The sequence below is a fragment of the Theropithecus gelada genome, chromosome 11 (genome assembly GCF_003255815.1).
Source record: "Theropithecus gelada isolate Dixy chromosome 11, Tgel_1.0, whole genome shotgun sequence".
NCBI lineage: Eukaryota > Metazoa > Chordata > Mammalia > Primates > Cercopithecidae > Theropithecus > Theropithecus gelada.
Genome location: NC_037679.1, coordinates 78,833,179 through 78,845,206, shown reverse-complemented (window position 1 = coordinate 78,845,206; position 12,028 = coordinate 78,833,179). Strand labels below are relative to the sequence as shown.

The window sequence follows — 12,028 nt, the reverse complement described above, 5'->3', positions numbered from 1 at the left end:
TTGAAGACATTTAAAAAGGATTTGATTCAATCTGGCACCTAAAACCCTACCTAAGTCTGTTTTAGAGGGGAGTTGGTGGGCAAACATATGACACAGTTTTAATTATGAATCAATCTGTCAGCTATAAGATTAAAAATAAATAATATGCAAATAGCTGCCTTCAGAAGAGAACCAGGCATTAAAATAGGATTTCAGTCCTGTGTCTTTTTAGCCTGATGCTCATTATCTGACTGGTTTCTTCACCCCTAACGTGCCATTGGACATTTACCTGGTAATTTTCCTCTGCTGGTCTTCCAGTTAGGTGTGAGAGGTCCATGTCTTCTTCTCAGAACCATGATAGCATTGAAAAACAACAGATCAGATCAGCCCAAAGTTCTTTCTTTTTTTTCTTTTTGACACTGAGAGTAGATCTTTTTTTTTTTTTTTTTGAGACGGAGTTTCGCTCTTGTTGCCCAGGCTGGAGTACAATGGCACGATCTCCGCTCACCACAACCTCCACCTCCCGGGTTCAAGCGATTCTCCTGCCTCAGCCTTCTGGGTAACTGGGATTACAGGCATGTGCCACCATGCCTGGCTAATTTTGTATTTTCAGTAGAGATGGGGTTTCTCCATGTTGGTCAGACTAGTCTTGAACTCTCAGACTCAGGTGATCCACCCACCTCAGCCTCCCAAAAGTGCTGAGATTACAAGTGTGAGCCACCATGTCCAGCTTAGATCATTTTTTTTAATCTTCCCTTCTTTCTTCGAACTGTACCAAGACCTGTTATCTGTAAAAACAGCATGTAAGAAAGCTCTGCTGGCCCCTGCGTTGTGAAGATATATTGCCCGTCTTTTTTTACTGCTAAGATGGAATCAGCCTTTCAGTTTCTCTTTTTTACCCTCTATCTTTGGGGTTAAAAGGTTAACAGACTCATAGTAAACAAATCATTTGACCTTGGTGGAGAGAGAATATACCCAGGACCAGAAAGTAGACCTACCAATTTTCCTTGCATATTCCCTGGATCGAAATCAAGAAGGGTTGTCCTGAATGGTAAATATATTTTACCTGCATTATTTCAGTTTTCAAAGATCTGAATAAAAAAATTGAATAAACACTTCTATCCCTATTTTAGAGAGGCAGTATAGTTTAGGGGGCAAGAATGTAGATTCTTGAGTTTTAGTGTTGGGTTCGAATTCTGGTTTTGTTATTTACTAGCAGTGACCTTGGGCAAGTTACCTAGCATCTCTGTTGCCCCAATTTCCCCATCCATAAAACAGAAATAAAATAATACCTACTTCAAAGGACAGTAGTGAACATTGCCTGTTACTATGCCTTTTTAAAAAAACTCACAAAGACCATTAATTTACTACCTATGTCATAAGTCAGTTTAATATCTGTAAACTCAGTAACATATGTGTGTGTGTGCATGGGTGTGTCCCACATTTAATATCATGACTCCAGCAACTTGAAACAAGGTCACAAGCTAACTGTGTTACGGCTTGGGTAGATAGAATATGTGTATAAAAAAGTCCAAATCAATTAAAATGCCTTAAATCTCAGTATGGGTACTTTACAAAAACATGTAACACTTCTCTTGTCAAATGGGCAAAATAGAGATGATGACCAAATATAGAACCAGCAATCACAAACCCGAAATACAATCAGAGCCACAAGAACCCTTGTAGACTGGATGACAACAGGGAAATAGAAAGACCCTTCTTACTCCAATGGGCCCATCTCAACTGAGTGATACCAAATTGCCCTTTTCCAAGTGTTTCTTCTTTAGCATTTTATAATATAATTTTGGGAGAAAAAGAAAAGGTGGCAGAAATGGGCTACTATCACAAATGATAAATTGCATTTTTTTCATGAATCAAAGCAGGTACCCAAAGTCTTAACTACATCCTTGAATGACAAGTAAATTATTTTGGCAATGATGTGTTTTCATGTGAGTAGACTTTCTGTAGTCTGGTCTGTTTATTCCCCAAGAGGCTTTTTTTTTTTTTTTTTTTTTTGAGACGGAGTCTTGCTCTGTCACCCAGGCTGGAGTGCAGTGGTGCAATCTTGGCTCACTGCAAGCTCCGCCTCCTGGGTTTACGCCATTCTCCGGCCTCAGCCTCCCGAGTAGCTGGGACTACAGGTGCCTGCCACCACGCCTGGCTACTTTTTTGTATTTTTAGTAGAGACGGGGTTTCACTGTGTTAGCCAGGATGGTCTTGATTTCCTGACCTCGTGTTCATATGATACATTAAGGTCAAATAACATGCAAGAAAATTCAAAAAATTAAAAGAGTAAGAGCAGATGAGTAAATATAGTGTTCACTCCCATGTCACAGATGGAGAAACCAACCCAGCAAAGGTCAGATGGCTTATTTGGGGTTCCAGAATCCATTTTATATTTTCCAAGCCAGCCTGCCTGTCTTACTTTTCTTTGGGAAGGAGGTAGGGGGAAGCATAGTAGTTAAATGGAGACATTACGAAAAACATCTTAAGGAATAGGTTTACTACGTACAGGAAGGAGACCAGTTGAACTAGTGGGCATTGTTATTCATTGTTTCTGGTTTCAGGAGATTTAACATGTCACAGAAAGGGAAAGGCAGGGACCCTACGAGTCATAAGTGTCTGCTAGAAATGGCAAATGTGCAGATTTTCCTTATTTGTCTTCCTTGATAAAGAAGGTATCTGAGCTAAGAACCTGACCAGATAACTTTTATTCCCCTTCTTGTAGCTGACAGTGTATCTCAAAACAGTACATTATGAATTAATGTGGCTTTTGACATTAAAAAGCAAATCACTAGACCATTAGACCATACACTAAAAGGTTATCAGCTCAGTTAACAAAATGAAAAGTTGTATCTCTTCTGAGTACATTTGTGGACAAATGTACTTAATTGATGTTCTTTAATTCCATGTGCCTGGGGAGATTTTTTTAAAAACTGATAATCAAAGAGGGTTAAAATAGGAAATTAGTCATGAAAGCAATGGCAACATTTCATAAACGAAATCGACTCTAGGTTTGAAAATTGGAAACAGTTAATAACTGTAGGCTTAATGGCATTTCCTTTTAATTTCCTTCTTTTTGTTACATAAAATTTAATTTACTGCCTGTGTGCCTCAGTCCAACTATTATTAGAAAATTGCCCTTAAACTTCTAAAGTATTATACATGAAAGCTCTCTGCAAGCAGTAATTCTAAACCTTAGCAAAGAGAATAGGAAAGCTAAATGTTCTGAAATTGAAGTCATTCTGCTACTGAGCAGGAAAGTAACGTAGCAAACCCCGATTAAATCTCCCAATAAAATGACAGTTTCATATACATGGCTTCCCATTGTCTGATAGCCAACTGTATAGTAAAATACGTTAAAGTGATGGTATAGTACAGTATTGTATTTTCAGGGTTTTTCTGAGTTTCCCTTAAGTTTTTTTTCCTTGGTTGTATGAAATTAAATTTATTGCTTGTGATGTTATTGAAATAACTCCTGGTGCCCTTCCCTGTCAGTCTTCCTTGATAAGAACTTCATTTTGCTTTCTAAGACTGTGGCCATCTCTAATAATAAGGTCCTAGAGATAGTGTCATGGGCATTTTTAGCTTAATTAGCAGATTGTGATACCAGTCTATTATTAATTTGCATTTTCCTTCCATATTGTATTATTTCTGTCAACTTGATCTCATTCAAAGTCGTCCGTTTCATGCAGTGATTACTTTTGATTGCTTTTGCTATATTTCTTAGATGTGTCCTGAGTTAGAAACTGGGTCTTTTTCTATGACTGCTCGTGTTTAGAGTTAAGTGGGTGGGCGTGGGAGCTTGGACGTGACTCTCAAGGTCAGGTGGGCAAACTCATGAGCGGCACGTTGATTGCCAGTGTCACGTGAGTTCAGAAATCCATAGCCCTAGAAGCAAATTTCTCATTTGAAATGAATGTGCTTGGCGTGTAACTGGATTCCTTTCCTCTTTTAGGTAATCACAGACCTGGAGGAGCAGCTAAACCAGCTGACCGAGGATAACGCTGAACTCAACAACCAAAACTTCTACTTGTCCAAACAACTTGATGAGGCTTCCGGCGCCAATGATGAGATTGTACAACTGCGAAGTGAAGTGGACCACCTTCGCCGGGAGATCACAGAACGAGAGATGCAGCTTACCAGCCAGAAGCAAGTAAGGAGGGTTAACAAGGTCATGAGATCCTTGGAGGACTTTTAGAAGAATTTTAGGAGGAGTGCTTGGTGCATTCTCCCAAGGGTTCCAACACTAAACTTCATACCCAACTTCACTGGGCTCTTTTTAGAATCATGTCTTGTTTCTAAGTCTTTAGGGTTTTAAAAATGGCTTTTAAAAGTGTGTAGTTCTTATTAATTTTGATTTTAAAAAATTGGGCCGGTGTGGCAGCTCTTCCCTGTTATCCAGACACTTTGGGAGGTAGAGGTGATAAGATCACTTGAGCCCAGGAGACCCCATCCCTTAAAACAAAAAAGATAAAAATTAGCTGGGCTTGGTGGTGCATGCCAGTAGTTCCAGCTTTTTAGAAAGCTGAGGCGGGAGGAATGCTTGAACCCAGGAGCTCGAGGCTGCAGTGAACTGTGATCATGCCACTGTACTCCAGCCTGGGTGACAGAGCTGGACCCTGCCTCGAAAAAATAAATGTAGATAAAAACAAAATCAAATGCTTTGGGAGATCAACGTAAATGGCTTGATTTTAAGCTTAGTCGCTTCCCCTGGCTTTGCTTTGGGTTCTGCCTCTAAGGTGGCTGCAGCACTGGCCCTTCGTCCATTCTTGCCTGGTCCCCTCGGGCTGCAGAGGAAAAAGACAAGCTGCATTTCAAACTGTAGTTAGAAACTTGTGCTTTTCTGAAACTGACCTGACCAAAGTAATCTCCAGGAAATCCTTGTTTAAAGATAAGGCACAAATCCGTGGTACTGATTTGCAGACGATGGAGGCTCTGAAGACCACGTGTACCATGCTGGAGGAACAGGTCATGGATTTGGAGGCCCTAAACGACGAGCTGCTAGAAAAAGAGCGGCAGTGGGAGGCCTGGAGGAGTGTCCTGGGTGACGAGAAATCCCAGTTTGAGTGTCGGGTTCGAGAGCTGCAGAGGATGTTGGACACCGAGAAACAGAGCAGGTGGGGTTTTGTGTTTGTGGAAAGCTCATGACAGGTGACCGCAGGAGGATCAGCCTGAGAGTTGTGAACAGGGTGATCAGCTTTCCCAGCTGAGACTGAGAAGCTTCCTGGGGCACAAGCCTCCTGGTGCTTAAAACCAGGAGACTCTTGGGCAAACCAGGATGGGGTGGTCACCCTAGTTGTAAACGTAGATAGTGTGAGTTGGATTCTGTGGCTGTGGCTGGTATCTGTTTTCCCCATGCAGAGGCCTGGGCATCAGGGCAAATACCTCTGTTTTCTGTGTAGAAACACTCTCATGAGGTTTCTTATCAGAGTAACCATAGCAAGAACATTACCATTTTAATCCTGGTCATGTGCAGTGCTAGTCTTCCCTCCACCCCAGGATTCCTCAACCTTGGCACTATTGACATGTCAGGCTGGGTCATTCTTTGTTATGGGGGCTGTCCTGTGCATTGTAGGATATTGAGCAGCATCCCTCGTCTCTGCTCACTAGATGCCACCAACAACCCCCTTCCCAAGTTGTGACAACAAGTATGTCTCTGGACATTGCCCCCAATATTCCCAGTGTCTCCATTTTCCCCAATGGAGAACCACTGCTTTACAAGAATAGTTTAGTGGTTTTTTTTTTCCTTTTCTTTGAGACAGAGTCTGACTCTGTCACCCAGGCTGGAGAGCAGTGGCACCATCTCAGTTCACTGCAACCTCCACCTCCAGGGTTCAAGAGATTCTCTTTCCTCAGCCTCCCAAGTAGCTAGGAATACAGGTGCGCGCCACTATGCCCGGCTAATTTTTTTTGTATTTTTAGTAGAGATGGGTTTTCACTGTGTTGGCCAGGCTGGTCTTGAACTCTTGACCTCAAGTAATCCACCTGCCTTGGTCTCCCAGAGTGCTGGGATTACAGGCATGAGCCACCATGCCTGCCTGAGTTTTTTCTTTTTTTTCCTTTCTTAGTAGGAAGTGATAATAATCAGTTCAGGTAGTGTCGTTCCTCTGCTTTCTCACTTTTGTTTCCACAGTTCACCTAGTATAGATTTCCCTTCCTGCGGGGCCACAGTGCTGCAATTGTGTACTCCATAGCTCTGAGGGTTGCTGGTCACATTGAAGATGTCATAGACTGGAAGAGTTGTTATGACAGATTTACAGCTCATGGCAGGAAACTGTTTTGTTTCTGACAAAATTGGTACGTGATGACGTTTCACAGATGGAAAGAAATGGCCTAGAAGGACGGGTGCCGCTTTCCAGTTTGTACAAAGGCACGATATGGGCTAGTGTGTACCCCGGGACTTCCTGTCTACACAGCTAGTTGGATCCATTTTTCATAACCTTGCTCATGTCACCTTCCTCTGAAACTTACCTTCCTGTGATTCTCTGAACTCCTTAAGCAAGATAAGCTATCCGTAGAAATATCAATCAATGAATTAATCTGTGTCACACTCTTTTGGGTATCTCTCACATTTACTGGGCCATAGTAGGCTCAACTAAATATATCAGATGGATTATGCAAAGTTCAGCTGAGCTTCAAAAGTTTGGAGGTAAAAGATGAGAACCCTTACATTTCAAGAGAAATGGTAGAAACAGTTCCTTTTTGTGGATCCTCCCAGCTTCTACACTCAGGGTATTTGTTGATGTGAGGGACTGCTGTTTAAGTCTCCTGTTCCAGCTTCCTTCTGAATCCTTAGACTCTGCCATCCTCACTATAAGTTCTGGTTGTTTTCTCACAGACCCCTTCCCTCCCGCCCTCAAGTGCAGCTCCTATCCTAGCTGTTTCTAGGGACCTACGGAGATCATTTTTGGGGTAGGATCTGGCTTCAGCATCAAGAAATACATGATCATACATGGAAGGTATAATTATGAACTGTTCTCAGGAAGACTAGCATTAGTCTGCTTTCATTTCATGTCTGCTTTCAGGGCAATTGTGGAAGATCGTGCCTTTCTTTTCTTTTTTTTTTTCTTTTTTCTGTTTTGGTATTATGTGGGATACTGAGATGAGTAAAATATAATTGTTAATCCGTGTTCTCAAGAGCCTAAGAGTCTACTGGAGGAGATATGGATTCAGATATTTAGGAGAGATGGGGAGGCCGAAGTGGGTGGATCACTTGAGGTCAGGAGTCTGAGACCAACCTGGCCAACATGGCGAAATCCTGTCTTTACAAAAAATACAAAAATTAGCCGGGTGTGGTGGCATGCGCCTGTAGTCCAAGCTACTTGGGAGGCTGAGGCAGGAGAATTGCTTGAATCTTGGAGGTGGAGGTTGCAGTGAGCTGAGATCGCGCTACTGAACTCCAGCCTGGGCGACAGAGTGAGACTCCATCTCAAATATGTATATATATATTTAGGAGAGAAATACAGTTATGCTTTGGATACAGAACAAGGTGACGTTGCTTCTGAGAAGAGAAAGTGGAAACAGTTTAATGGAGATCATAGCATTTGAATTTATCCTTGAAGGCTGAGTAAGATTTGAGTTTGCAGAGTAGCAAAGGAGGGGATGGCCAGTGGAGGAGATTGTATAAGCCAAAGTGTGGAAGTAGGAAGCATGATACCTAAATGGGGAAGGGGAAGTGATTTTTTTTTTTTCCCAGTTTGCTTCTGATTTTTCTGTTCTTTAGCATTATTTATGGAGGCACTCAACAGATTCAAGTTTCACTTTCGTTTTTTCTTTCTTTTTTGAGATGGAGTCTTGCTCTGTTGCCCAGGGTGGAGTGCAGTGGCACCATCTTGGCTCACTGCAACCTCCGCCTCCCAAGTTCAAGCAGTTCTTCTGCCTCAGCCTCCTGAGTAGCTGGGATTGCAGGCACGCGCCACCATGCCTGACTAATTTTTTGTATTTGTTGTAGAGATGGGGTTTCACCATGTTGGCCAGGCTGGTCTCAAACTCTTGACCTTAGGTGATCCGCCCACCTCAGCCTCCCAAAGTGTTGGGATTAAGACGTGAGCCACCACACCCAGCCTCAAGTTTCAGTTTCTTGATGAGTACCCAAAAACATTTAACTTTTTTTTGTTGTTTGTTTGTTTTGTTTTTTTTTTTTGAGATGGAGTCTTGCTCTGTCACCCAGGCTGGAGTGCGGTGGTGTGATCTTGGCTCACTGCAACTTCCACCTCCTGGGTTCAACTGATTCTCCTGCCTCAGCCTCCTGAGTAGCTGGGATTAGGGGTGCACACCACCACACCCAGCTAATTTTGTATTTTTAGTAAAGATGGGATTTCACCATGTTGGCCAGGCTGGTCTGGGACTCCTGACCTCAGGTAATCCACTCACCTTGGCCTCCCAAACTGTTGGGATTACAGGTGTGAGCCACTGCGCCTGGCCTGTTTTGTTTTTTCTCTCCCAAACCTAACATGGGTCAAATCTTTGCTTGGTAAGCTGTTGGAAAGGAAGACAGTTTGTAACTAGGAGTCAAGGTTGGGCATCTCTCTGGCCTGCAGCCTGTTTAGTTGCTCGTCAGGATTAGAGATGGACCAGCCTTCTTTCAGCAGGTCAGCTGTTGGGGGGCTTCCAAAAGCTGACCTGTGTTTTTCTGGCAGGGCGAGAGCCGATCAGCGGATCACCGAGTCTCGCCAGGTGGTGGAGCTGGCAGTGAAGGAGCACAAGGCGGAGATTCTCGCTCTGCAGCAGGCTCTCAAAGAGCAGAAGCTGAAGGCCGAGAGCCTCTCTGACAAGGTCAGCGCCCACCCCTTCTGCTTTTTAGGAAAACATTTTCGTTTCCTTCTTTTAAAGGCACGCTTGATAAAAATTCAAATGCAATCCATGGCAAACATATTTCATAAACATATGTTCATGCACTCCAAAAATGTCCCATGGTTTTGCCTTACCATGGGACATTTTTGGTTGGCAGTAGTGTGGGTGGGTGTGGTGGGTGCCCAGTGATCACAGTCGGCCAGTGACTTTTTAAAATCTGTGTATCTAGGCCCTTGAAGTTCGAATTTTGATCTGGGTGTTCTACTCACTGGTTGTCTGGCATCTTATTTCCAGAAGGCTTTATGGATTGAATGCTGTGCATCTTTGGGAAGTTCTTGGTGGCAGTGACTAATGCTCATCCCATTGCTGCAGTAATAGGTAGCTCAGCTTCTCCTTGTTCCAAGTTCAGGGTCATGATAGGGTCTGATGACGCATTCCAGTTCTCAGTATTTCACATGGGAAATACACGTGTTCCATCCATGTGCCTCTCCATATTACATTTACAGTCATAACCAATGTTTTAGAGATTTTAGCTAATAATCTTGAGAGAGATACAGAATAGGTACTTCAGTGTTACAGATCACCAAGGTGAAGATCAGAGGAATTTTATGTATAAACACACAGATGCATACATAGACACTCTTTTTCATGCACATACACACACAAAATAACAATCTGATTTTATATTTTCTACAACTTTGTTATTTCATGATAGAAAAATAGTTATTTGGGTCATTGTGGAAAATATAGAAACCACAGAAAAGTAAAGGAAATAATGGCTGGTCACCCATTGCTATTGTTTTATTCGTGAATTTATTTGCAGTCTCTGTGCTTATGTTTATGCATATACACACATACATAGACATGCGTATGTATTTTTATAAATTAGATTCTCATGTGTACAGCTTTACATGTTTTTATTAAAAATCATTTAACTGCAGGTTTTTTCTGAGTTGAGTATTTTTTGAACATGTGATTCTAAAAAAAAAAAATTAATTCCATGGAAGTACCTACTTTAATCATTATACTTGTATTGGAAATTTGAGCTTCCAGTATTTTGCCATATAAATAACAGTGTGATAAATATGAATCTTTATGGACATCATGATTATTTTCTTACCAGATACTTATATTAATAGAAACAGAATTATTAGATTTAAGGCCAGAGCTCTCTGGTGAGGAACACTCCTGAGTTCCCTGAAACTGGGTTACCACTTTTTTTTTTAGCATGAGGAAACTAGATTTATTAGAGATATGTGAGGCTTTTTATGTTTAATGTGAAAAATATTTTTTTCTAGTTGACTGCTCTTAAAGTATTAAGCAGCAAAGACCTTTGTATCTTTTAAAGCTTCAGACTTTGCAATACCTTATTGTCTTGATCTTCTCCTAATTGGGATGAATTTCTCCTTCCTAAGCCTTTCTTATCAAACTTAAAATCTGACAAAACAGTCATTATTTGCGTACGTGTCTAGTTATGGGCCTTTCTGACTTGATGTAAGATCCTTGAGAGCTTAGTTATCCTTTCATCCTAAAAGCCATAATGCAGGTAGTAAGCATTCAGCATATGATTATTTAATTAAATTCAGCCAAAGCATGTCAGATAAATAAATCCTTGAGCAGTCATCTCCTAGAACTTGTCATGGCTATATTTAAGAGCCATCCCTTAGAAATAATTTCCATCCTCATTTAATAACCTATGGAAGACTCACCAGTGACATGGACTTCTGTATTTAGAAAAAAGCAACCTTTACGTTCTGACCTTTAGAACTCAATATTCTTTCTTCGTGAAGGTTCGTGGACATTCATAAAAGTTGTCAGCATCTAACATTCCTAAATGTGGCATTATGCCAATCTTTCCAAATGTCTAGCTCAATGACCTGGAGAAGAAGCATGCTATGCTTGAAATGAATGCCCGAAGCTTACAGCAGAAGCTGGAGACTGAACGAGAGCTCAAACAGAGGCTTCTGGAAGAGGTGAGTGTGAAACACCTGGGATAAGGGCCAAGTAGAATTTTTTTCTTTTAATAGGCTTTATTCTTTGGAGCAGCTTTAGGTTCACAGCAAAATTGAGCAGAAAGCACAGAGAGTTCCCACATACTCCCTGCCCCCTCCTCCCACAACGTCCCCAGCTGTCAACACCCTGTTCCAGAGTGGTCCATTTGTTACAATCAATGGGCCTGCACTGACACATCATCATCACCCCAAATGCATACTTTAAATTAGGTTTGCTCTTGGTGTTGTACATTCTATGGGTTTTGACAAATGTATAGTGACAGTTATCCACCTTTACCATATCATACAGGATAGTTTCACTGCCCTAAAAACCCTCTGTGCTCTGCCTGTTCATCCCTCCCCACCCTCAACTCCTGGCAGCCACTGATCTTTTGCTGTCTCCATAGTTTTCCCTTTTCCAGAATGTTGCATATCTGGAATCACACAGTATGTAGCCTTTCAGATTAGCTGCTTTCACTTAGTCATATGCATCCAGGTTTCCTCCATGTCTTTTCACGGCTGGTAGCTCATTTCTCTCTGGAGTCTTTTTTTTTTTTTTTTGGTCTTGCTCTGTTGCCCAGGTTAAGGTGCAGTGGTGCAATTACTACTCACGGCAGCCTTGACTTCCTGGTTTCAGGTCGTCCTCCCACTCAGCCTCCTGAGTAGCTGGGACTACAGGTATATGCCACCATGCTCGAGTAATTTTTGTATTGTTTTGTAGAGACGGGGTTTCCCCCTGTTTCCCAGGCTGGCTGGTTTTGAACCCCTGGGCTCAAGTGATCTACCTGTCTTGGAAGTGTTAGGGTTACAGGCATGAGTCCCCGTGCCCTGCCTGAACTTTTAAACAAATTTCTTAAAAAGATTTTTTTATTTCAATAGCTTTAGGGGTACAAGTGTTTTTTTGGTGACATGGATGAATTGTGTGGTGGTGAAGTCTAGGCTTTTCGTGTACCTGTGACCCAAATAGTGTATATCGTACCTGATAGGTAATTTTTCATCCCTCACTCCCCTCCTTGCCTTCCCCCTTCTGAGTCCACAGTGTCTATTATACCACTTTGTATGCCTTTGCATACTCATAGCTTAGCTCCCACTTGTAAGTGAGAACATGCAGTAGTTAGCTTTCCATTCCAGGTGGAATTTTGAAAATGACAATTTGTCAGATCCAAATTAGACATTTTGAAATTAGAATTTTCAAGTAAGAGTATGGGGGTCATATAATGCTTGTCTTAAGGTATTTAATGCATTAAAAATATGTCATGAAG

The 12,028-nt window shown here is 41.8% G+C and overlaps 1 protein-coding gene across 1 annotated transcript in view; it reads left to right on the top strand.

Annotated features, from left to right (window-relative positions):
* Positions 1 to 12,028, top strand: part of CIT (citron rho-interacting serine/threonine kinase) — a 196,497-nt gene that overhangs the window by 142,282 nt on the left and 42,187 nt on the right. The window contains exons 25-28 of the mRNA XM_025401253.1: positions 3,938 to 4,135; positions 4,906 to 5,099; positions 8,622 to 8,757; positions 10,644 to 10,748. Coding sequence (XP_025257038.1) covers positions 3,938 to 4,135; positions 4,906 to 5,099; positions 8,622 to 8,757; positions 10,644 to 10,748 — 633 coding nt within the window. The remainder of the gene's footprint in view (positions 1 to 3,937; positions 4,136 to 4,905; positions 5,100 to 8,621; positions 8,758 to 10,643; positions 10,749 to 12,028) is intronic.